The sequence below is a fragment of the Piliocolobus tephrosceles genome, chromosome 19 (assembly GCF_002776525.5).
Source record: "Piliocolobus tephrosceles isolate RC106 chromosome 19, ASM277652v3, whole genome shotgun sequence".
NCBI lineage: Eukaryota > Metazoa > Chordata > Mammalia > Primates > Cercopithecidae > Piliocolobus > Piliocolobus tephrosceles.
The window spans coordinates 44,986,423-45,014,108 of NC_045452.1; the positions used below are offsets into that span (position 1 = coordinate 44,986,423).

At 39.4% G+C, this 27,686-nt stretch overlaps 2 protein-coding genes across 4 annotated transcripts in view; both read right to left on the reverse strand.

The window, feature by feature from the left end:
• Nucleotides 1-27,686, reverse strand: part of MRPS6 (mitochondrial ribosomal protein S6) — a 66,633-nt gene that overhangs the window by 18,189 nt on the left and 20,758 nt on the right. The window lies entirely within an intron of this gene.
• Nucleotides 16,259-27,686, reverse strand: part of SLC5A3 (solute carrier family 5 member 3) — a 32,510-nt gene continuing 21,082 nt past the window's right edge. For all 3 annotated transcript variants that reach the window (XM_023190915.2, XM_023190901.2, XM_023190909.2), the window contains exon 2: nucleotides 16,259-27,550. In XM_023190915.2, coding sequence (XP_023046683.1) covers nucleotides 25,062-27,218 — 2,157 coding nt within the window. In that variant the 5' untranslated portion in view covers nucleotides 27,219-27,550 and the 3' untranslated portion in view covers nucleotides 16,259-25,061. The remainder of the gene's footprint in view (nucleotides 27,551-27,686) is intronic.

A 27,686-nucleotide genomic window follows, 5' to 3' on the forward strand; every position in this document is an offset into this window, starting at 1 on the left:
ACACACACACACACACACACACACACACACACACACACACACACACACACACACACAAAGCCAAGAAGGTTTACAGATTTGGGACTGGATCTCTAGAGAGATGCTGACAGGGCAGCTAGTAAGTGGAAATGCCTGCTTCAAGGATAAGTAAAGCTGTGGAAACCCTTGGGGAGGAAGCCAGAGGCGCACCTTGGCAAAGACAAGGTGCACATCTCCTCAAAGACCTACGTGAAGAGGTGCAAGCAGGGAGATTTTAAAGTGCAGGAGATTTTAAAGTGCAGCCTTAAGAAAAGGCTACCTAGGCTGGGCGCGGTGGCTCAAGCCTGTAATCCCAGCACTTTGGGAGGCCGAGACGGGCGGATCACGAGGTCAGGAGATCGAGACCATCCTGGCTAACACGGTGAAACCCCGTCTCTACTAAAAATACAAAAAATTAGCCGGGCGAGGTGGCCGGCGCCTGTGGTCCCAGCTACTCGGGAGGCTGAGGCAGGAGAATGGCGTGAACCCAGGAGGCGGAGGTTGCAGTGAGCTGAGATCCAGCCACTGCACTCCAGCCTGGGCGACAGAGCAAGACTCCGTCTCAAAAAAAAAAAAAAAAAGAAAGAAAGAAAAGGCTACCTTCCAGAGGTTCATTTGGGGATCAAATGAAGAGAAAATTGCAGAACAAGTTTAAGTGTGCATTCTGGCAACCAAACAAAATCCACTATATTTTTAAAATGTTCTTTCTAACAAGTGCTGCTAAAATGGTATGAAATGTGCTAAGTATTGGCTTAAGGCTTAGAAAAAAACATTCTTTACTTTCTTTTCATATTGAAGTCCATTAGGGATTTTAAAAATTCCTACTGAATCATTGTTTATATATTTAACCAACCTTAAAACAGAAATTTCCTGAAGACAATAAAAATTGAGGTCAAAATCTCTTCCCATTAACACTAGGTAAAAGGAAAAAACCTTTGATTGATTAGTTTTCTGATTAGCTACCCAAATAAATTTTAATTCCAGTTTTGCCTGATTAAAAAGGAATATATCTCAATATCTTTTTAAGTTCCAACTGAAGTGTTTACAGTATAAAACTCATTACCCTCTTCTGAAGTAAGAGCTCATAAAGTAAACACATTTTCTTCTTACATCTGTCTCAAAAAGGGGAAAGGCTACCTAACAAGAACACAACAGGAAAATAAAAATAAAAAAAATTGGTTTGCCTTTGGTATGTCAAGGTCAAACTGTAGACTACTGGAATGGCCACATTCATCTCACTTTAATTTCAAAACACCCAGAAGTCTAAAAAGACAGGTAGAAGGAGGAGTAAAAATAACGCCCCACAGACCTTACCTTACAATAAAACAGGGTTGGCAAACCAGGGCTCTTGGGCCAAATCTGGCTTGCTACCTGTATTTGCAAATAAAGTTGGACTGGAACACAGACAATTCATACATCTGCATACTGTCTATGGCTACTTCTGTGCTAAAGGTAGATCTGTAATTACAAGAGACCACATGGCCCCAGAGCCTAAACTATTTACTATCTGGCCAACCCCTGTTCTACATTGTGATGGGCTGAGGGAAGCTGGCAGGGCCTTAATCCACTCACCCTAAAATGCACCACAAATAAAACCAGGAGCCTGGGCCACTGACTGACGTATAGAGGGTGTATTCCTCATGGGATGTGTCATCAGGTAGACACATCGGGTACCATCTAACAAACACCATCAGTTTGGCTGTTCAACTCACTGCAGGGTTCGGAACTGATTCCATTAATCCACTATTCCATCCGCCAAGCTCCTAATGTCTTTATCAACTCAGGTTGCCAACTTGAATGTTCCTCATTTAGTGAAACCTACAGATGTATTAAAATAAAATTCTTACGCTTAGAGGGGGAAAAGTTCTGCTCAATCCAGCACAATGTTCAACTTATAAAAGCATATAGTTTACAGGAAGCAAATGATCTTGCTGCCATAATTCTCATTTATAAGGTCTCTGAACCACTCAATTCCAACTACTCTAAGAGAAGTTGTGCAGGCTTCTGAGGGGCTTCTCTCACCCACCTGAAAGCAACTCCTTCAACTCTTTGCTTCAACCTACCAATGCGTCAACAAAATACACTTTTGGCAAGGCACAGACTGAGGGCTGAAAACATTCATTTGAAAAAAAAATACAGAAAAGTATGAATGAATGGGAATGGGAACCAGGAAAACTAGGACTATGACTCTAGTCCTAGCTCATTCACTAATGAGTTATACAAACTAATGAGTTGGTATAACTAACTCATTCACTAATGAGTTATTAAATTTTATCAATTTTAAACTTGTACCTCAGTTTCCTCATCTGCTAAATTAGTAGTTCTCAATTTTCCTGTTGCTACAAGTTTCACATGAATAAACGACATTCATATCGCAATTCTCAACATCTGCTGCAGGCATACCAAGTTTGATGAAAGTCTATGCCCCCCCATTCTGATATCTTCATCACCCGAAATGCACTCCCATCCCCCAGTTCTCCTGATGTCATTCTTTTTTACTTCTAACAGCGCTACAGCAATCTAAAAATATTCTTTCACCAACTAGAACGTAAGCTACAGAAGAGCAAGGACCTTTGTCTATCTTGTACATGACTGTATTCCCAAAGTCTAAAATGGTCCACACATCATGGAACAGGTGCTAGAAATAGCTGTGCCAACTGTACCTCCTTAAGAGGGTCTCTTGCTTACTTACTCCTATCTTTCCTCAAGGAACTCTAAGTTTTCTTCTATCTCTAATATAACTTGAAGCCACTTTTCATATTTAACAAAGCTCACTGCCAAGGTGGTAACTGTAACACTGAGGCAAAATTACAATACTAATGTCTTCCCATTTACTTCACGCAGTACCAAAATGCTGTTCACACCAATACTGTATTTCAAAAATACCCACAATTCATCTAAAAGTGAAATTAAACATTAAATATTTTATACATTTCAAATATCAAATTCCAGTACACATACAAATATAAATGTTACAATTATATTATTATAATTATTTGCTGATTAGGTAAGATAAAGTACTATCCCAAAATTTAACTAAATAGTATAATACTTTAAAAAAAAGGTAATTAATCCCAGAAAAAATTAAAGCTAATTTTTATATTAATTACTAAAACTAATGGTTAGCCTACAAAAGACGACTTAGAGAAAAACCCAACAGCTAACTTCAAATATCTGCAGGGCTATTATGCAAAAGGTAGATTTGTTTTATTTTGATTGGATCCCAGGAGTGGACTAGAATCAAAGGGTAAAAAATAGAGAAACCAAGCTGTATTTTGTAAACAAGAACACATTTCCAAAAATATATGGCTGCATGAAAATCAAGTGGGCTGCCTTATGAAGTAGTGACCTTCCCATCACTTGCAGTTCACAAATAGATACAGGATGGCTGTCAGATTAACATCTGCATGGGTGGGAGGGTGAATTCAACAACTTCTTAAAGCCCCTACCAAGACTAAATACTACTCTAGCAGTCTGAAGGACATTCTGCAGTGAAGCCAGTTTTGAAAACTGCAATTGCATAGTGATGAAGAATACATGTACTACTAGTAAAAGTTAATGCTGCTGACTAGATTTATGCTAATGTACTAGTTGTTCTACTATATAGTGACCCTGGAGCAATACAGGTTGAAACTGTGTAGGTCCACTTACAAGACTTACAAGCAAATTTTATTCAATAAATATATTAGAAAAATTTTTGAAGAGTCACAACATTTTGGGAAAAAAACTTCCTTTTTCTCTAGCTTACTTTATTGAAACACAGTATATAATACACATAACATACAAAATAACATTGGTAAGGCTTCCAGGTCAACAGTAGGCTACTGGTAAAGTTTCTGGGGAGTCAAAAGTTTACACACAGATTTTCAACTATGCACACCCCTACACTGTTCAAAGGTCTAACTGTACATAAAGTGTAATAATAACAAAGTACAATGCAGAGAAAAACTCTTTTAATAAATCAATGCTGTGTGCTCTGCAAAAACAAAAATACTCCAAATTTTAAAATTTTAAAAATAATGTTGAAAAAAAATACTGCAGATTAATCGGTCAGGCTTTTCAAGTGGTCATTTAATTGTTAGGCTATAGTATAGAATTTTAAGAATTGCTTAAGTATATATTAACTAAAAAGCACTCATGAATATGGTATTTATATAATCATCTTTCTGAGAAACAGTTACATGTAGGAAAACATCAAGCATCTTTATGGTGAAGTCATTTTAAAATAACTTAAATGGCACAAGTCAGGTGTACAGAGGAGATACATACATCCTGACACCTGCATGTGAAGTGAAAGGGCAAAGTGAATGATCTCTTACAGGCAGACCAAATTCTGTGGGTATCAGAAATGTAGGGTGAAACTCAGGAAACTGCCATTTTGGTTTAACTTAACATTTATCTGGAAACATTCCTCTCCAAGTGTCTTCCTCAAGACAAGTATGTCCAAGCTGCTCGCTGGGAAGCCCATCTCCAAAAGGGTAGCTGCAGGGAAATGGAACACTAAGTCTCTGTCCCTAAAAGGTCTGTGATACAGATAGGAAGACATATACTTGTAAGTTACTCATAAAAGGCAGACTGAAGCACAGGCAATACTGATGTGAAAAGCAATGATGCCACAAGAACTCAGAAGAAGGAATTACTACTACTAACCGGTTGGTTAAAGAAAGTCGTTTTCAGCCAGACCCTGAAAAATGGAAACCCTGTCAGGAGGTGAAAGAGGGCTACTTTGGGTGCTCTCAGAGTGGGTCTGAACTAACAGCAGACAAAAGAAAGAAAGGGAGAAAATTCTGACAAAATTTATATTTGGGATAGAATCAACATGGGTACTAAATTTAGTATAGGTAGAAGCCATTGTTTTCTTCCACCTATGGCACTATTTTGCCTAGAACAATAGGATTTCAGTTTCTTCAAACACTCACCTTCACTGCTGGTAAAAAATGTAAACTTTCTGGAAGGCAATTTGGCAATGTATATTAACTTAAAATGTGTATACCTTTAACCCCACAGCGACTTCTAGTGTGGGGGATCAGTCAGAGTGGTGGGAAAAACTATAGGGAAAGGACCCAAACCTTCTGAAAGGTTGGAAGGTTCTGCAGAGCCCAAGGGGAGAACAGCTGAAGGCAGCAGTTCTATAACGCTGAGGCAGAGGCCGAGGAGTAGGTACAACGCAGTGTAGGGGAATTTTATCTTAAACAGGCTTATTTATGTTGACCGGGAACTGACCTTTGATCGTCGCCCACATGACGTTCTCTGAAAGGAGAGCAACAAGTGTTAATTACCTACAGGTTGTGTTTGCTCTAGGTTTTCAGCCTTGTGCGGGCACTGAACAAAACCAAGCAGCTCCAGCTTCTTGGGGCTGCTCTGGCCACTAAAACCAGGCAGTCAACTAGCTGCTCTTACACTGCATACCTGTGTCTGAGTACTCATTTCATCCATAGGCCAGGGTCTGCGCGACAGACCAGGCATTCTAGGAATTTAAGAAAACTACCATACCCATGTACCAGACTTAGCTATGAAAAAATGCTCTTCATAAAGTTATTAGGATAGTGAATGAATGGAAATCTAATTGTCCAATAGGAGACTGGTTTAATAAATGATTTCCACTGATTGAATAAGTACTATACAACCATTTAAAAAATCCACCAAGATCTCAGAAATCACCACTAAAGAACTTATTAATGTAACCAAACACCATGTTTCAAAAAACACCTTACAGAAATTAAAAAAAAAAACATGGATTGGGAGGCTGCAACAGGCAGATCGCTTGAGCCCAGGGGTTCGAGACCAGCCTGAGCAATATGGTTAAATCCCATCTCCACGAAATACAAAAAAAAAAAAATTAGCTGGGCATGGTGGGACACACCTGTAGTCCCACCTACTCAGGAAGCAAAGATAGGAGGACTGCTTGAGACCAGGGAAGATGAGGTTGCAGTGAGCCATGACTGTGGCACCATACTCTATCCTGGGTAACAGAGTGAAACCCTTTCGGGGTTGGGGTGGGGAATGATCCTCACATACTGGCATAAAAACATTTTAATAAAATAAAATCAGCATGGAGAGTACATCCATGTATTTTCCAAAAGAAAAAAGGGCTATGTAGACAAACATGGAAGAAGTATAGATGACTATGCAAGGTATTAGTCTTCCCTAGATAGTAAAACAAGTGGAGTATTCCTTTTTTTTTTCTTTTACACTCTGATTTCTTTTATGATGAGCAACTAAAAGGTGTTTCAGAGACAAACTCCTTTTGAAACAAATTCAATTTTTCCTTAAAAGAATTTCTTCTCCTAAGTCTATCCCAACCACTATCTTGCCACGGATGCCGTAATTTGAAAATCCTGTCTTCAAGTCCCAGATCTACACTTGAACACTGAAAACTCATTCACTGACTCCATGTCCATCCAGGCTTTTAATAATACAGTAATAATCAGAGAGGTATAAACAGGTGGCTTCCAGAGGTTACTGAAAGAGCCTTGCAAGCTGGTACTTCCAGCATCATTAATTATTACAACTGGTTACTCTGTCTCTTGGGGAATGAGAGGAAAAACTGGGATCCAGAAGTACTGGTTCCAGAATCAGAGCGCACCAAAAAGACGTGACAGGACAAGACCAAGTCTGGCCCTGACACCACAGTGGCCAATGAAGCCAAGGGATGTGGAAACAAGAGCCTGCCCATTCTATGGCCATGTGGCCAGGAATAAGGCTCTTGAGACCTGGGAAATCCAACATTAAGAAGTATTCTTTGGGCTACATGATGAAAACAAAAAGAACTCAGGGAAGAATGGAGGTTAAAAAGAAAACAGGAGCAAGAAGCCAATGACTGGTCCAGCAACTGATCTGAGTTCAGCACAGATTAATCCTGGGCCAAAACGAAGGACCCAAGAACAAGGCAGAGGCATCGTTACCTTCTCAGTGAGATAATGCATAGCTGAATTTGCAAAGGTAAAAAGCAGATGGCTGAGCAGTAAAGCAACTTGAGCTGCAAGGTAGGCAAAATGCCCTTAAGTCATAAACTACACTTACCCATCCGAGGGGCGCCTGCACCAAGTGCATGCTAAGTCATCAATATCAGCATCAGAATCAAAAGGCTATGAGCGAATACATTTTAAAAAACGAACGCACTGGGCAAGAGGGAAGACATAATTATAGGAGATCCAACCTTGTGTGAACTTACTAGTTGTTAGCTATGTATTAGTCATGTGCCTGGGTTAACATTAATCTCTGTAGTTCAATGATAATGTACCTTTGCTCCTTAATCAACTAATCTCTGAGGTTTCAAATCAAAGAGTATCATTCAAGTGTCATTCATTTAAGGACAAATTTGGGGGCTCACTTGCATATAATCAATCATTCCTTTCATGATTTTGGATAAGTCAAAGGATAAGAGGAGAAATCACCAAGGAATTCCTCAGCACTGGAAATCACCTGGGAGCTTTAAAAATAAAGATGCCTGCATCTTACCCTCAGATATTTCAATTCAATTGGCTTACGGATTCAAAAATCCTGGACACTAAGATTTTTTTTTTAAAGCTCCCCAGGTGCAAACAAAAGTGAGAACCACACTCCAGTAGGAAGCTAGCTGGCTTCTCATCCGCCCAAAGATGAATGACTCTGGCTGAATTGCAGTTTGTAAAAGATTTTAAAACAGCGATCTTCTCCAACACTAATTTAAGGAACATAGAAGTTTCACTCTTTCTCACCAACAATATTGGACTCCAGTCTGAATGTGAAATGGAGAAATGACAACCCCAGTATTTGTGGTAAATACTACTGCATCAGCTAGAAACAAGCCAAAATGAAGGTACTCTGCTTGCTATTCTGAGGACATTTTAAAGTCCATGATCCTCTTGCTGAGAGGCTTCCATTTCTATACTCCCCATCCCCCTTCAGATGCACTCACAGATAAAAGATAAATGGGAAGATTGGCAGGAGTCCTGGTTACTATGACAGCAAGTAAAGGAAAGGAAATGCCTAAGCTTGTGAAATGGATAGTGGGAGCAGGAATCAGGTAGGCATTACTGAGCCACCTGCCTTGTTGATTGCGCACCTTCATGCACAATTCAGTTCCCTGCCTTCGCCTTATATTTCAACCTCTTCACAGGGTAGAAGGGAGACAGCACTAGTATGACAAGAAAACCAGGGGAGGGAGCAGTCAACCAAAGATTTAGATGGTAGAGACAAAAGGTTTATAAGAAAATGAATCTTCTACATACCCATGTAAAGTTTAGCAAAAATATCACCTGGTGGACTGGGTTAAGAGAAGTTCTTAAAATCATACATTCATAGAATGACAAACATGGACTTTGACAAGAAAGTCAGATTTGCATAATTTGCTAAACAGAACAAAAGCATGTCCATAAACTAGGCCAACTGCAGTGTTGCTCAAATTCAAGTGGTGGGAACTGCTCTACTCTGCAGAGCAGGGAAGAGAAACGGCACAAACACAAAGGAATTACAGGAATAAAAACATGCATCAGCTACTTTTTCCGATGCCACATATGAGGGAGATCATGTGTTGTCTTTCTGTGTCTGGCTTATTTCACTTCACATAATGTCCTCCAGGCTCATCCATGTTGTTGCACAGGATTTCCTTTTTTATGGCTGAAGAGTATTCTACTGTGTATGTATACCGTACTTTCTTTACCCATTCATCCACTGATGGACACTTAGGTTGATCCACATCTCAGCTATTGTGAATAGTGTTGCACGAACACAGGAATACAGATACCTCTTTGATGCCGATTTTATTCTGTTTATCCAGTAGTCAGACTGCTGGATCATACGATCATTCTATTTTTAATATTTTGAGAAATCTCCATACTGTTTGTGACAATGGCTTGCACTAATTTATTTCCAACAATGGTGTGCAGCAGTTCCTTTTCTCCATATCCTCAACATTTGTATTTTGTCTTTTTCATAATAGCCATCCTGACAGGTATGAGGTGATATCTCAATGTGGTTTGTTTTTGCTTTTCATAGAGACGGGGTTCACCATGCTGGCCAGCCTGGTCTCGAACTCCTGACGTCAAGCGATCCACCCACCTCAGCCTCCCGAAGTGCTGGGATTATACAGGCATGAGCCACCACGCCCAGCCTCAATGTGGTTTTGTGTTTCTCTGAATTATGCTAAATAAAATAAGACAGGCAAAAAAAGACAAATACTGTACAATCTCACTCATGACATTTAAAAAAGTTCGTCTCATAGAAGTAGAGAGTAGAATGGTGGTTACCAGAGGCTTAGGTGGTTATGGGGAGGGGGTACTGGGAGCTGCCGGTCAAATGATACATAATCACAGATGGAAGAATATTTTTTAAAGTGTCCAGAATAGACAAATATAGACAGAAAGTAGATAAGTAATTGTCTGGGCCAGGGGATAGTGGGAAGAGGTGTGGGGAGGGAGAATTGGGGAGTGACGACTAATGATTTTGAATGTTCTAAAACTGACTGTGGTGATGGTTGCACAACTCTGAACTAAAAACCACTGGATTGTACACTTCAAATGGGTGAATTGTAAGATATACGACGTTTATCTCAATGAAACTTTTTTCAAAAAGATCCAGCTACTTTCTAAAAATGTGCCTTTCTTCTGTAACCCCGTAGATATCTCTCTCATTCCACATACATCTTGCAAGTGTAATTATTTAGGAGTCTGTCCCCATGCTTAAACCTCTTCAAGGTTGCTTCTTACTCATGGTTATTAGATGCTGGAGGTCCAAAGAACCTGGCTTACAATACATGTTCAATAAATGTTTGATGACTATGTAAGTCAAAGAATAAATGGAGAATTGAGAAATAAAAGTTGCTAACTGTACTTAATACAAGTAGAAAGGAAGAAAGGATTATACTGAGTCATAAAATTTAAAAGATCTTCACTGCAAAGAGGAAAACAGAATATTTTTTGAAAGACAGAGATGCATAATGAAGTTAATGCACATCCCACTAGTCAAAAGGAGAGATGCAGTGTAAAAGAACTAGAAATAATAAGACAAAAGACAGAAACAAAGGCTAAGGCACAGGCAGAAACACTTAACAGTACATCCAAACTTCTAAAAATTCTTGGGATTAAAATACAAAACCCAATGGGTGTTCAACTCCTGAAGCACATGGGGAACAATACAGCAACAAAAAAACCTCAACTCTGAAAAGCCATGGAAAACTGGAAATGGAGTCAGCAAGCCCTATGAAGAGACAACAGGACTTTACAGGGGGCCTACCTTAGGGTATGCCAGTGAGATTCCAAATTAGACTTGGAAAGGGGGCAAGCCCTAGGGAATGGTGGCTCTCATTTTGTTGCATTATTAGCAGTGTCTCTCCTCAATTACTGAAACATGGAGGCCACATATGAAAAGGAACCTCAACTGCCTCGAAGTTATCCAGAAGAAAAAACAAAAGAGCAAGATGGTGAAGGGTTTGAAATCTACACCCTGGGCTGTACACTCAGAGTGAAGAACATGCTGTCTGATTTTGAGACTTCGGAGCACACTTATCTTCAACATTTCTCTTCAAAGTGGGGGAGGGGACAACACTTCAGAGGCAGAACTTGGGAATAAAAGCCAGAGACAGATTTAAGGTCAATCAGAAAATCCCTTAAAGCTTAGAACTTTCTGAAAGTGGAATGAGGCTCCTTGGCGGGAAGGGGGTGGTGGTGCTGGTTATGTTCTATTTCCTATGGGTGGTGGTGACACATAGGTATTTGCTTCACAATTACAAGTGATTCTCATTACTCATGGAATCCATATATGCCAATTTGCCTACTTGATAGAATTTATTTGTAGCCCCCAAATCAATACTCCCAGCAATACTGCAGTCATCTGTAGATATGCACATGTGCAGAGTGTGGTGGAAAATTGCAGTCGCTTATTGCGCACATTCCCAGCTGAGGTAGAAAAACACAATGTTCTGCCCTCGTTTCAGCTCACATATCATAAACAAGTGTTCTTTTGCCGTCTATTTAGTGCCATGTTTTCTGCATGTGTGCTTTCTGGTGGTCATTTTGTTTTTTAAAATGGCTCCCAAGTGTAGTGCTGAACGGCTGTCTAGTGTTCCTAAGCTTAAGGATGTGATGTGCCTTAGGGAAAAAATTTGTGCTAGATAAGCTTCATACAGGCATGAGTTCTAGCGCTATGGGTCTTGAGCACAAAGTTATCATTGTTATCAATGTTATCGACAATTAGTAACTATGGCGTCTTTAAACAGAAATACACATAAATCAAGGTCATGTATTGATTGACAAAAATGTATTGACAAAAATGACACGACCATACACTGGAAGGAATATAACGCAAGGGCCAATGATTCCAAATTCACTCATGCAGTGTTCGAGGTAAATTTACAGAACATAACTACCACAAATAAACTGTGTTTACTACACTGTACACGTGTCATTTTATAGAGTATGTTAAAACAATAAAATAGCTTTGATGGGTGGTATTCACACATTGTATAGAAGAATCACCTACACAGTCTTTTTTTTTTTAATGAGACAGGATCTCACGCTGTTGCCCAGGCTGGAGTACAGTGGCACAACAGTAGCTCATTGTAGCCTCAACCTCGCAGGCTCAAGCAATCCTTCCGCCTCGGCCTCTTCAGTAGCCAGCCTCTTGAGCAGCTGGGACTACAAGTGTGCATCAGCACATGTGGCTAACTTTTGTGTATTTTGTAGATATGGGGTTTTGCTATGTTGCCCAAGCTGGTCTCGAACTCCTGGGCTCAAGTGATCCACCAGCCTCAGCCTCCCAAAAGTGCTGAGATTGCAGGCAGGAGCCACTGTGCCCAGCCAACTACACAGCTTTTAAGGCCCCTTTGAAATGTGAACAATTTTCATCGTTTTGCACTTAGAAATAAGCAGAATCGGCCGGGCGCGGTGGCTCAAGCCTGTAATCCCAGCACTTTGGGAGGCCGAGACGGGCAGATCACGAGGTCAGGAGATCGAGACCATCCTGGCTAACACGGTGAAACCCCGTCTCTACTAAAAATACAAAAACTAGCCGGGCGAGGTGGCGGGCGCCTGTAGTCCCAGCTACTCGGGAGGCTGAGGCAGGAGAATGGCGTGAACCCGGGAGGCGGAGCTTGCAGTGAGCTGAGATCCGGCCACTGCACTCCAGCCTGGGCGACAGAGCGAGATTCCGTCTCAAAAAAAAAAAAAAAAAAAAGAAATAAGCAGAATCTTAAAACTCCAACAGTGCTTCTGGTAGTCAACATGTTGTCTCAGGGAAAGGCAGAAATGGGCAATAGGCTCTGCAATTTCAACCTTCGAAAGGTTAAAGAGTGAGTACCAGAATTTCCAGGCAAGACAGAGGATTCAACACAAGCACCTAATTATGCTCCCACCTGAAAACCTACTAGAACTACTGTAAAGAGATTTTTTTCAGCTTTATGGAGGTATGATTGTCAAATAAAAATGATACATATTCAAAGTAAACAATGTGATGTTTTGATGCACCTATTGTGCAGGATTTTTTTTTTTTTTTTTTTTTTTTTTTTTTAGGTACAACCTTACAGGAATATAAGAAGAAACAGCAGCAATAATATTTTGGAAGAAAGGAAGTAGAAGTAGAAAATCAACAATGGGAAAAACTAAGAATCAACCAAACCAACACCGGGCACCTCTGGGAAGTGGGGGTGAAGTGACACTAAAATAAATACAATTGGTTGAAAGTTTAAGGACTACTTGGATCCTGAGACACATATTTGAAGGTTTATACTCTGTGGCAGATAGAAGAGGGCTGTGCATTGGAGGGCACAGGCACAGCTCTAAATGGTAGTACCGTACCAAGAAGAGATTAAGGAAAAAATGCACGTTGTGAATGCTGGGGTCCCTGTGTTCTTTCCCCACTTGGCTCTCACAATCATGGCAAAAGGCCTTTTACCCTTCAGTTTAAAACTCAAAACATTCTGTGGAAAGCCTGACTTATTCTAAAGATATCACAGGACTTAACCCAACACACGGCCAGGCCGTTGCAGGCCCAAGCGTGATGTCAGCATGCTCCAATCTATTAAAAATAAGCAGATCAGCATATATCGGAGAAAAGCCTTTTACATGGAAGATTAACACAGAAAAAAACTATCTTGAAGTAAATAATGCGGGAATGGAAGATGACAGTACCTTCAGAGATGAGAAGATACAAGATATAAGACAAGAATAAGAGACTATAAAAAAAGATTTGGGGAACAAAAGAGCTCTTAAAATTAAAAAACTTGACAGAAAGTTTATTCTTTTTCAACAGAAGGGTTGGAAGATAAAGTTTAGAAACTGCCCTGGAAAGAGCAAAAAGAGATGAAAATTAAGAGCAAAGGCATAAAACCAAGTGTACCAGTCCAGGAGGTCCAAGAGCTAAACAAAAGGGGCTCTAAGCAGAAGAAAGCAGGGAGAATCACAGTCCCCAAGCGGAGCTGCCGTTCTGAAAGAAGCCAGCCAGGGCCAGTACTGTCCAAGAAAAACTTCTGTCAAGGTACCTAACTGAAACTTCACAGCACAGAGGCTAGAGGCTAGAAAATTCCTATAGTCTTATGATTTCAAATTTCTGAAGGTAGAGTTCTACATTCAGCCAAACTTGTAAACAAATATGAGGTAGAATAAAGACTCTATCCATGCAAAAATTAATTCTAAGGTGTTACAGGATTCAACAAAATGAGCTGCATCAGTATCATCAGATTTCTCACTGCTGGAGAAGAGAAATACGAACACCGAGGGAAGGCTAAAAAGAAACCACTGGAGTTGGTTTAGAACTGGAGGCATCTGTAGATGTGCACAGTTAGCGACAGGAATATGCTCTGAGAAATGTGTCGTTAGGCAGTTTTGTTTTGTACGATCATAAAGTGTACTTCCACACACCTAGATGGTGTGCCCTACTACACACCTAAGCTATGTGGTGTAGCCTACTGTTCCTACACTACAAACCCATGCAGTTACTGCAGGGAATACCGTAGGCAACTGCACAACAACGAACGGTAAGTACTTGAGCATCCAAGCACAGAAAAGGTACAGTCAAAATATGGTATAAAAGATAAAAAATGGTACACCCATAAAGGGCACTTACCATGAATGGAGCTGGCAAGACTGAAGTTGCTTTGGGTGAGTGAGTGGTTAGTGAACGTGAAAGCTTAAGACATTACTGTCCACTTTCATATCCCTGGCAGCAGAGTTTGTTTACACCAGCACCACCACCAACAGGAGTAACAAGTTATGGTATGTTACAAGGTCACTAGGCTATAGAAACTTTTCAGCTCCATTATTTTGTAGGACCACCATCATATATGTCATCCACTGTTGACTGAAACACCCGGTCTCTACTAAAAATGCAAAAAATTAGCCAGGTGTGGTGGCAGGCACCTGTAGTCCCAGTTACTCGGGAGGCGGAGGCAGGAGAATGGCATGAACCCGGGAGGCGGAGCTTGCAGCGAGCTGAGATTGTGCCACTGCACTCCCGCCTGGGCGACAGAGCCTGACTCCATCTCAAAAAAAATAAAAATAAAAAAAAAAAATAAAGAATAAAAAAAAATTTTTTTAAAAAGACATGTGACTCTATGCATATTTCCTAGTTCTGTACGCTGAAAGGGCCCAGAAGTCATGAGACCCCTACAGCAGTGAGTACTCCAAGCTACTCTTACTAAATGCCCAATCCCCAGACTGAGGCAAAGAAATGACACGGTGCACCCAGGACATCTTACTGTGCTGGAAAATGCAAAGCACTCAAAAACTGATGGAAACGTCACAAAGGACAAAGAAACTATAGATAAAGAAACCAGCTAAATCTGGAAACATCTAAGCAAAATAATCATGAATAACAACTCACTGAACAAAATAATCCAGGAGTTCATACTGACAAATGAACGGGAAAAGGGGAAGCTCTTGAGTTCAGTATCCTCCCCATCAAAAAAAGGCTAGAAAATAGCCATCATAGTAACAATTTAGGCAGGATTCCTAGATAAATGAATGCTAAAACTAGGGGTTCAAGTTTGATGAGAAATAGGTTATTTACATGGTTTTTAAGTATCCTCCCCACTAATTACGTATTACCAAAGGGAAAAAATAGTAACATGGGAGAAAGCTGGTGGACACCACCTTAACCAAGTATCAAAGTTACTATCAACGATAATGGGACAACACATCCAATGCCTCCTAATGTGAAGCTTTAGGGGTGTAGCATCACTTTTGTATTTCTGCCAAAAATGCATATTGTGAATCTAATCAAGAGGGAACAGATAAACCCAAACTGAAAAGCGACAGTCACAAAATGATTGGCCTGTATTACTTTAAAACTGTCAATACAGGCTGGGCATGGTGGCTCACGCCTGTAATTCCAGCACTTTGGGAAGCCGAGGAGGGTGGGATCACCTTAAGTCAGGAGTTCAAGACCAGCCTGGCCAACATGGCAAAACCACATCTCTACTAAAACTACAAAAATGAGCCAGGTGTGGTGGCGAGAGCCTGTAATCCCAGCTACTCAAGAGGCTGAGGCACGAGAATTCTCAGAGATAGAGGCTGCAGCTAGCCAAGATCACACCACTGTATTCCAGCCTGGGCGACAGAGCAAGTCACATTTCCCGCCCCACCCCCACCAAAAAAAACAGTCAGTACTGTAAAAGACAAAAGCCAATAAGTGATCCAGATTAAAGGAGGCAAAAGACATAAAAGCTAAACGCAATGAACTGGCTTCTGAAAGGGGGGAAAAACCTGCTATAAAGACATTACTGGACCCAGGAATATTTGAATAGTCTTTTGATTCAAAATCACTGTTTCTGTCCAGAGTTTGATAATTATGAGTGACTGTTCTTAAGAAATATACACACAAAGTACTCAGGGAGTAAAGGGGCACAATGTCTGTAAATAGTGTCTCAAATGGTTCAGAAAAAATATTTACGCTTCAGAAGAATGGCAAAGCCAATGTGGCAGGCAGTATGTTAACCCCTGGTGAGCCTGGATGAAGTCAATTCCTAAATTCCTCATTCCATTCTTAACAACTTTCCTGTAACTTGAAATTTCAAAATTAGAAGTGAAAAAATTAAGAATGTTTTAATTTACTCTATGTTTTACATATAATCCTATTCTCAGTCAATACCTGTGAGTCAGTGTTTACAAAGATTTAAAATGTCAAAAATGAGTAGAGGGAAACTCACTGGAAACCATTCATGGGCCAAGGGCAAAAGAAACTGAGGTACAAACTCTTTTTCAACTCTGAGACCCAGAACACTACATAGTGGAGGTGTTCATACTGAAAATACTTAGTCACAGAAATATAAATTTTTCATTTTATTCAAAGTTGGTACAGAATTGCTAACATTTCCATAAAATAATTACTATACTTCAGTTACAGGACAAAATACCACAGAAAGGAATGTACTTTGCAAGAAATGTAGTTCATCTTAAGTTTCCAAATACTTCTGAAGGCTAATGCAGCAGCTGGCAAAATAACACACAGTACACAAGGAACAGTGTATTTTACAGAGTCAGTAATGAAAACTGACAGCTCTTTAGCAGATATGCTTCATTTTTTTTTCATTTTTTAAACAATAACACTTTCAAAAACACATGAAACCAAGATCATACATGTTTACAATTTTTTAAAATCAGATTGTACACAGTAGGTTAGAATAGACAAGTTAGAATTGTCATGATCTTAACAATCTTAAATCTACAATTTCAACTGTACTCCTTTCAATATAGAAATAACCTGCTTTATACCAAATTCTACTTTCTGTTTGCAACTAAAACACTGTACAATGAGATGGATCCAATTAGTCAAACCTTAAAATTAAAAAAGCTGTGAACAACAGAGGGTAAACTGGAAATCCACTTACAATTCAAAAAACTCACTAATAACAAAATTAATGTTCATCAACTTCATTTATAATCACATTTGGTCTACAATGTCTAACAAAAATGACACATGTATACAATACACACCCCCAGTGTACTAACTGGTCTCTTACAAAAAATCTGAACAAAACATCATAAGCAGGACACTGGGAAGAACATTTTTCAATGTAGACATCTTTTAAAAATGCATTAATACTTACATATCAAAATTACTAGATAAAAGCAGCAGCACTCTGCTGACATTTGGCTTAAAAATAAATGAATGAATGAAGCAATTTCACAGGATATTATTAGAAAAAGAATTGGTTTTCTTCTTGAAGAAGACTACTAACTTTTGCACAGCAACTATTTTTGATATCCATCTTATCAAAAAGAAAAAAAAAGCACTGAAAAGTGTAACACAGTTCATACGTGATTGCCAACATGGGTCTGGACAAAAGAAAATGGAATGTCCAAGCAAAGAATGGGTAAATCCCTGCTCTACTTCTGAACTCTGCTGGCAATCTAGAAACTGAAGCAGTAACAGTCGGGGAAAGCAACGTAACAAATTCCATACCATCATCTGACACTAACGGAGTATGGCATTATTTAAAAAAAATAAAGCTTTTGCATTTTAATAACCCCACAGAGAAGTCTATGAGCAAAAGACTTGATCTGTTTGCCACTCAAAAGTTAGAGATCTCACAGTGAAATTAGAAAACTCTAATTATACATATTTACACTGCTAGGACTACTTTTCACCTAGGCTAATTAAAGCAGTTCTCCATGAAATTATAAATGAAAGGCATTTCTGCCAAAGAAATCTCCAGAAGCATTCTTTTGTACACTTCTAACAAACTATCTTAAATTTAAAAACATGTAAAGGTACAGAACACATAGTATGTAGGATTAACAGGTTGTTAACAGCTTTAAATTATCACATACTGCTAAGCCAAGGATGTTACTCAAACTACTTTTTCCTGCATTTCTGGTACTCTTCTTCCCCTCATCCCCCCGGCCTGAGGTTTGATATTCTAAAATAATGTGGTAGGCTCATACCCGGCTAGCTTTTTGCTGGCAAGAATAATCTCTCCCTCAAAGTGTTCAGGTTAACTCTTCTAAAACATCTAATTAATTAGTCCACACCAGATATAGTCTTCCTTATAGATATATTAGAGTTGACCAAGTCTTTCCCTAAAGAGATAATTATATAAAAGAGTAGGAACAAAGGTAGTCAATTCTCTCCCATTCTGAGAATTACATCTTTTAACACATGGGCAAAATTTAAGACAAAGACATTCATTCATTCTTGATAAACAAGCTACTCAGAGGTGAAGTGAGGAGGTGGAAACGGGCAATGCTAAGTAGAAGAATATATGTTTTCTTCTGCACACTAACAGATTTCATCTCATCTAGACTAGAAGAGGGTTAATGGGACAGGTGAAAGAATCCTCTCCATCCCACTGTGGAAAGCAAAGTAGCACCTCTAGCAAATCTGCTTCAGAATTAGTCTGATGCTCAGAACACTCAGATAAAATTATCCTTTACTAAAATGAAGCACAGTCAAGCATAGGAAAAAAATAAAGGTAACTTCATCTCTCACATACAAACGTACACAAAAAAATCAAAGACAAGTAGTATTTGCCCTGTTAAAGTATGACTTTCTGCATGTTTAGGGGGGCACTGTTGATAAGAGGTAATATTTCTTAAAAGATTTAAGATTTTTTTACAAAAAACCCCAATGACACTACAGCTTAAAGCAGAAATGTGTCACCTGTTTCACTCACCAAAAACCTAGACATCCATCCTGTGTCTCCAGTTTCAGGTTGCAGTAAAAAGCCCTCAAACCCCATTTTAGCTAGTAACCCCCAAATATAATTTTGGTATTCTTGATATTTATATTCTCTCCCTCTATCAATGTGGTACAAACTTATTGAGATTATTCCTTTGGATCCCGTACCATTAGGACCAGTTTAGATACTGCATTGTCTTGGGCTTATCAATACTGTAGTCCTCATAGCAACTCTGAGACAAATACCTGGTGGCCTTTATGACTGGCACTTATGGGATACAGAGAATACTATTAGTCTTGTGCTTTCTATGTGTGGATACACTAATGTGTGAATACGATTTTGTGCTTTCTATGGACTTTAGCTTTCTATCATGGAATATAAACTGTTGTCACGTACCTGTTCTCAGATATACCTATCAACCTACAATGGAAAAACAACAAAATTAAGATCACAGAATATAAGTAACTTTAAATTTTTAATTATGGATATAAAAGAAACAACATTTAGGCTGCAACACAAATACAGAACTACCTGGTTTCACTGAACCTAAATAAAGGCTGCAAGTAAAGTATGTAAATATAATGCATGTGTTTTGTTTTTACTTCCTTCACTAGTTATGACAAAAGGAATAACAAATACAAATTTTCTGTTAAGAACGGAAAGGTGCAAACAAGCAGAGTTAACACTGGTAACCAGAAGGCACTAATGCAAACACGTAAATTTCATAAGCTGGTTATATTATGGAATACCACATATACTGGCCTTTGCCAGTTTGGGATTTCTACAATAGCAATAAGCCTCGTTTCTATTTCCAATTATAACAACAAAAAGATGAGTTACTAGTGAACATTCCACTTACAGAAGTCTAGGCTACGTTGATAAACTGAAAACTTATCTAGACTACTCTGTCCAAGAGCAATAAAAAGTAAACACTCTTTTATCCAGCAGCACTAGGAAACAGGGTGAATTTACTAAGATAAATTAGGTTGGGGATAGCTACTGCGAACTTGTGCTGTTGTCGAATTCACTGTAATAAGTATTCCTCTTACTGACAGAGCTCTGAATGTAAACAACCTAGAAGTGAGGGGTAGAGCTTCAGTATCATGGGCAACAACTGTTACCGTGCTTTTCGGTGGTACGGAGCAAAACCACTGTTCCTACACGACGAAGAATCTGAGACCACTGTGTTTTGTCTTGATTTGCTTGCTCTTCAGCTGCTTACTTTACTCTAGCATCCTTTCTCTTCAAGCAGGCTGTGAACCCAGGTAACCAAATTTAAGAGTCATTACATAAAGTAAGGTTATTGGTTTAAGTCAACAGCCTCAGATTATGTATGGTACTGCCCAAAAAGCAAAGTGCACAAGATTAGCAATGATATGGATACACCAAACAGTTTTTGTTTATTTCTGAATGAAAGACTATATGCCAATGGTGAGCGTTGTTGGTTACCAGATAAATTAGGTGCTTACCCCAAAACAAAAAAGCTAATCCCTCTTTTTATAAAGAAGTTTAGATGGAAACAGAAACACAAATTACATCAATTCTCACAACATTCCTTTAAAGGTGAATCAATAATTTAAAGCCTTATTCTCAGCATCGGAGAGAGAGAAGTTTAAATAAAAACATTATAAGTAGCTGAACAGCTAAAGTATTCCAACAGAAGACAGTCTGACAAAAACATTCCATTTTTAGTGACCTTGAGAGAAGAAAAAGATTTGCAGTCCTAAGTTAACCAAGTCTAGCAATCGAAAGATTACTTTCTCACAGTCCAGCCCCATACCTTCCAGTACAAAAGGGTTCCTCTGTATGCCAACTAATTCCAAATTTTTACTTTTACTGAAAAAAACCTTTTTTTGGCATCAAAACAAACGCCATTGTTTCTCTGCACTCTGACACCATCATTTCAAAGGGGCTCACATAAATGATCACTACTGCTCTCTCCCTAATTTTTGAAAAAGGAATTCTGAAAATAAAATAGTGCTTTTATTATTAGCCAACACAAAGTGTGAGAAAATCATTCTCGAGAATTAACATTTTAAGTTAACAGAAATTCAGTATACCTAAAGCATAATTATATTTAATGAATCATTATTTGGATCTAAAAGTCCTCAACCCTGGGGCAAAATGGCACTTTCACACATCATGCGAATATGCCTTAAAGTGAACTAAGCTGACAAATCAAAATTTGAATTTGCTAAGTGCTGAAAAGACTAGGTGTACAACTGACACAGCAATGTGAAGGAAGACAAAGAGAAAGACCAGTCTCTCTGAATGGTAAGTGGGCATATACACATATAGAAATATATCCCATTTGTAAAGAAGTCTGCTCAGGCTATTATCAACACTGCAATGCCTTCAACAACCTAGCACCTGGCTAATGCAAAATCTTACAAATACTGAAGCCTCAAAGCATTTTTCTACTAAATTATCTCTACTGTATTAACAAACTTTGTACTTTATAATGCTCAAACATCAAATCAGGGTTTATAATGAGCTGAATCTTATTTATTAGTGCCCTAATTTATATGGGGAGGAGTTTAAAGTAGCTGAGAACCAAGGTGCTTCAAGCTCCAGAATCCAATGAAAATGATTCTACATATGCAGATTTTAAGCTAGTATTTGTTGTCTTTTACTAACGGGCTAATGTCTGTGTCACCCAGGTACTTATCTCACTTAATCATTTTTCTGATTTCTTAGGAAAATTCTGTCCTGGCAAGTCTCTGCAGTCACATAATTTAACAGGAATGGTGTTGTGTACATCTCTCTACTCAAACCTAGGAAATAGTGAGGTGTCACCACCAGCGACCCATGTGATCCCCTTCCAGTCATCATGCCTCTGATGAAAATGAGCCAGGGGAATTAACATATGGTAACCCTGCAAGCTTTAACACTGCCAAGCAGGAACAGGGAAGACCTAACCTGTGAGTAACAAATAACTGAGTAGCCAGTAAGCCACTTTATTTGGTGGTAAAGAATGAAAATAACCCATAGGCTACACCCAATGATATTCAAAGTCAGAGGGGAAGCTCCATATGCCTACTACAGAGAAAATAAGTCATGGACTGCGAATACAGACACACTCAATTGGCCCTCACAAGACTGAACCCCTTGCTTAGCCTCAGGTTACAGAAGTGCGTAACAACTCCCTCAACTCAGTTATTCTTAAAAAGTGAAGTTTCAAAGTGATAGGTCCCAGCTAATTTCTTGAGGTACCATCCCTAAAAGCTATGGCTACATGACCATGGCCAGCCTCTTTGTGCCAAAGACAATAGATCCTTTGAGCCAAGTGAAAAGGAAGCCCTGGGAGATAAGATCTATTGAATTTAGGCCAAAGGACACAGCACCACTGCTATTGCTTGATGCTTCTCTTATCTAAAGACAAAGCATAATTACCCCCGGGAAAGAATAGCTGGTGAAGAAGAAATTGGCTCAAGTGTTTACTCTCTGGGGGTGGCAGAACGGAATATTCTTAAAGATTACCAGGGAAATTAAAGGTCCCACAAAATACGCAATAATCATCCTGCATACCCATGTAATACGCCCTTCTCATCAGATCTTGGGACGAAAATTGCCTGAGAAGACTGAAGTCTAAGAACTGGGGATACCATTAACACTTGGTAAGACATTTATTTTTCTCCACCTTCTAAGACCAGTGTCCTCACCTCATTTTGACTTTTAGCTATTCTAGTCAGTATCAATCTTCAATTCTGAACCTTAGCTTGAGCTAGTATAAAAATATACACATGTTAATGTCTAAAGACCAATGTCATCATTTAGGACCCATTTAATCAGTGTAAAGTATGAACACTTTGCTAGCTTAAGACAGTCCATGTATCATTCCAGGAACAATCATTCTAATGAAATATAGACTGGAGACTGGTCCCTGAATGAAGCTGCAATCAGCAATTCACAAACTTACTCGAGCACGTTATCTATTACTGGGAAGCAATAAGAAAGACAAGCTTCAGGGACTTTAGTCTAAATAAAGTGATGTTTATACTGGCAAGAATAAACAACTCTAACGAATATGCTAATAGTCATTCCTTATTTACAGACTTTAGTACTCTAAACTTGACCTACTGCTATATACACACAGACACAAGATGATGTACCTTATGTATCTTACTAAGAGCAGAAAGAAGGTAGAGGGACCCTAATTCTCCAAACTATTAGGACTCGATGTTAAATAAGGGGAGAAAAAAATCACAAACACCTCCTATTCATTTACGCTGGATATGGAAGAGATAGAAAGGCTGCCCAGCCAATATGTCAATTATCACCGAATTACAAAGCAGTGTGGTTCAAAGAAAATTTTAGTTCTTACAACTTAATGTTAATTTGAAAAATCCAGGATCTTATTACTTTCCCAAACACCATAAGGTTGTCCCAAAGGAAGAACAGTTCCTTTGAGAAAATACGACAAAACACTGACAAACCATTTGTCCAGACACATCTAAACAAACCATGAGACCAGATTTGGAGACCTGGTTTCTGTTCTTCCCAAATAAGACTTCATAACCTTGAACATGTCGCAGCCTCAACCTCCCAACAAGAAAAGGATGATCTCTATCTATTTGGCCCCCAAATTATAAACCTCAAGAATAAAACTGACAAAAAATTTCTACAAGGCACTCTAGCAGTCTAAGCTTTTCAGATATACATGCTATTCATACATAAATTATTTTTTCATTTACAGACTCAGTCCATCAGAAAGCCTCCTGATCATGGGAAGACACTATGCTACCTGATGATTTCTAAAATTAACTTTGGACTAATCAAGTCCATCATAATGAAACTAGTTTATAGACTACAAAAAAATTAAAAACAAGACTGAGTTCAAAATCTACAAAAGTATTTATGAAAGTAATTTCCCTAAATACAAGTCTAGTAAAATCATGCAATCTAAAAAGTATCAGAGATTAAAGAAAGTACATACATAATTTGCTTCCTTCATCTTTCATGGAGGACAAAGGACAGTGTTGAGCACACAAAGACACAGAAGTACGTAACCTGCAGAGCTTTTCTCTAACATCTTTTGTACCCTGTACCCACTAGCTGCAAGTGAGTGCCAAGCCATGTCAAGTTAGAGTCCTATAATTACACAGTCCTGTAATACCCTCCACAAGACACACTACTAACCCCAAAAGTTCTTGTTTGGCACCTCTCAAACATGCTATCCATCCTACAGAAAGACTATATTGACAACCTAACAACAGCAAAGTACGCACTGAGTTTTCTGTTACCGATGGCCAGCTTGCACCGGAATATCCTCATGCTCTAAGTCACTATAACAAAAACAGAGAGGCTGTGTACAGATGGCAAGTCTTTTGAGGAAAAGAAAAATCAGGGAAAAACTCAGCAAGGATGCAATAAGATATGAGAATTAAATTTGTCCTCTAAAAATTCAACCTTGATATATCATGATCTAATCAAGTAGAGCAATCCAGCACACAAAGGCAGTGTCAATTTTTCTTTAGGTTTCCAGACATATCTTCCAACTAGATCCACTTAGGAAGGCATTTGGCTAATAATTTTTCCAAATAACAAGAACAAAGCTAGAAAATTAGCAGAATATATGAGTAATCATCTGATTAGCATAAGTTAACCAAACACTGCTTAGGGGCTGGTCCTTTCCAAACTGTATGAACAACCTTAATATGATCAATAAATATGGGGATCATCAGCAACATTTACTTCATTTTCTCCCCCATAATCATTTAACAATACAATTATGACATGTAACTTTACAAGCAGACTTGTTGGTCATTTCAGTACGGTTCACTTAAACTTGAAAGTAGAAAGAAAAAAAAAGGAACTGGAACAAAGTTTTTCCCTAACATTCCATACTGGTGGTACAAAAATACCTACAGGAAAACATTCTTTCTTTTGGCAATCAGAATCCGTAGGCTCATGCTAACAAAATGAACCTGGCAAACGAACTTGTCCTGAAACAAGTATCACACAAGCACATTCGATTTTCAGTACATAACTGATTGTACAATGTCTAAGAAATAAGTTTTTCTTAATGGTAGGAGGGCTTACAGAGACAGAAAAAAAATTTTAGAAATGAGCAAATCTTCTACTTCAGGGTAAGAAGGTCTGCCAAGACTTGGCAGTGCAGACAGTATACCTTAATTCATGGTAACTTAACATATATTCTGCTCTAAGTGCTCTGTGAGAATAATTGGTCTCTCCTTACTTTGGTATGCAAAATTTAAAACCATATTTGCACAATTCAGTCTGTTAGGTTTTGCTTCACTTAAGTTGAAGATTTACTTTCATCCATCTCTGGGAAAATAAAGTCTTGTAAATAGATGATTTTCTGCTAAGTAAAATTTGGCTAAAACCTACAGCGTAAACAATGCCTGAGAGATGCAACAGTTACATAACTTTTTTTCCCCAAAGACCAGTCAGTATTGTCTTAAGTTAGTGTCTCGCCATATCCTTAAGTTCATAAGGAGAAATAAACAAACATGAAAATTCCAAGCGAACACACAGCAAAAAGTCCAATATTTAGTATTATTTTAACTTGCCGAGTCTCTTCTAGCATCTGTAAACAAACAGCCTCCTCCTCCATCAGGTCTCTGAGACTCCTCTTGCTGAGGCTCTTACTTTTAAAGCCACAAAACCAGTCTATGAACTTCCAGTACCGACCTCCATCCTCCGTTTCTTTCTTTCTCTCTTTCTCACCCATGAGAGCTGCTTGCCCATTGGAGTAAGCATCAACTGGTGTTTCTGCCTCTGAATGACCTAAAGATGCCACCGGGTTGCCCTCCTCTCTGCAGGTTACCAACAGATTAACATCTTCAGGTTGAAGGCCCTTAATGCTGTCTTCAGATTTCCCATTGGGAATGACGTGGTTGATGGTCTCATTATTCTCACTGCATCTCAGAATGCTCTTTTCTTGCATTTTGTATGGTTCCTCTTTCGGGGAGCAGCTCTCCTTCACCACCAGGTTCTTCTTAGACCAAAAGGTGGTGGTACGAATCTGTTCCTTTGTGGGAGGTGGCGTGAGAAGGCTCACAATTACAGTAATGAGTCCCGTGACCCAAAACAATCCTGTGGCCACATACATATAATGGATGTCTTTGATGAAGCCTGGCCTATTATCAGGTTGGTCACATTCTGGGGCACGGTAGGCAAAGGCCAGTATCAAACGGACTGCTCCAAGAACAAAGCCAGCCATTCCACCATAGAAAGCCCCTTGTTCATTGCAGCGCTTCCAGAAAATTGCCAGCAGGAACAAGGCTGCCACTGGGGGTGTCAGGTAATCTGCTACCTCCTGAATATAAAGGTACATCTGGCCTCCTTGCATCTCCACGATGATTGGCACCCATGCTATGCTGATCACCACCATAAATGCCACAAATATCCTCCCCACAATCATTAACTCCCGGGAGCTTGCGCTCTTGCGGATAAGTTTGTATACATCAAGGGTGAATATGGTACTGGCACTGTTAAAGATAGAGTCCAAGTCACTCATCAGAGCTGCAATCATCACTGCCATCATTAAGCCCCGAAGGCCCACAGGGACCAGCTTCATCACCAGGCGTGGGTAAGCAATATTGGAGCAACCAGCTCTGCTTCCACACACTAGCATGCAGTGCTCTGGGTTGATGCAAGCTATGTCATCAGTAAACAGTATCCTGGAAATCATTCCTGGGACAACTATGATAAACATTGGCAGGAGCTTTAAGAAGCCAGCCATAAGAGTAGAGCCTTTGGCATGAGCAATGTTTTTGGCTGCAAGGACCCTCTGCACGATGACTTGGTCAGCACACCAGTACCATACTGAGGCTGGGGTCTGCCCAAGAATGAATCCAGGCCAAGGAACATCTTCATCTGTTGGATTCCGCAGCATTTTCAGGGCTTCTTTCTTAGGGTAGACATTACAAGAATTTGTGTTGGAAAGGTTGTATGTCAATAAGATGGAAGTGACATCGGGTGAGGCCAACATGTACCTTCTCTTAACTTCCTCAAACCCTCCAATCTCCATTATGCTAATAATCATAAGTGTAAGTGCCCCAATAATCATGAGCAGAGCCTGTAGAGTGTCTGTGTAGATCACTGCAACAAGGCCTCCGGTGACAGTCAGCAAAGCAGTCATGCCAATGAGCAGGATGACAGACACATAAAGATTCCAACCCAAAGACTCCTGGATAAAGAGGGCACCCGAATACAGATCCACTGAGAGCTTGGTGAAAATATAGAGAATCAGAGACAAGGCTGCAAAATAGACCTGAATCCTATGGCCACCAAATCGCTTGGACAAGTATTCAGGCATGGTATATACCCCTGACCGGATGTAAATTGGGATGAAAACCCATCCCAGAAGTTGTAAAAGCAGTAAGGCATTGAATTCCCATGCGCCCACTGCAAATCCACTTGCAGCTCCAGATCCTGCCAGCCCAATGAAGTGCTCACTCCCAATATTGCTCACAAACAGAGAGGCACCAATTGCTACCCAGGTCATAGAGCGCCCCGCCAAGAAGTATCCACTCACGGTGCTTCTATTAGATTTCCACATGGCAAAAAAACCAATGCACATGACCAGGATAAAATACAGGGCCACTATGGCAATGTCTGCTGTGTCCAGTACAGCTCTCATTCTGGTAACTTGTGAATAATAGCGTCCAATGACAGAAGTGTCCAACTTTATTTATTTTTAGTAACCCCAGCCAAGTCTGTAAACCATACGTGAACTGGACTACACAGAGCAACACAGCAGGTCAAAGTCTTTGTCCTTTGGTTTGCTGTCTTGATGGTGGTGGTTGTGATAAACTTTGAAGAAGACAGTTTAAATTTTCCGCTTCTTAATTGGGATTGAGAACTTAGCTCGTACTCTTAATCCACTCTCCACAAGACCATCAGCATTTACTCAGGTGCTGGAGGAGAAATTCTGAGTTGCAGCTAAGTCTAGTGAAGCCTACTGTACCAACCCTGCAAGGCAGCAAAGACAAAAGACAAAGATTGAATTAGAGGAGGGTCTCACCACGTGATGAGGAAACTTTCAGTCTAGCAAACATGGCGCAACAAGACATTCTTTATAAAAAGAAAAAAAATTTTAAATATACTT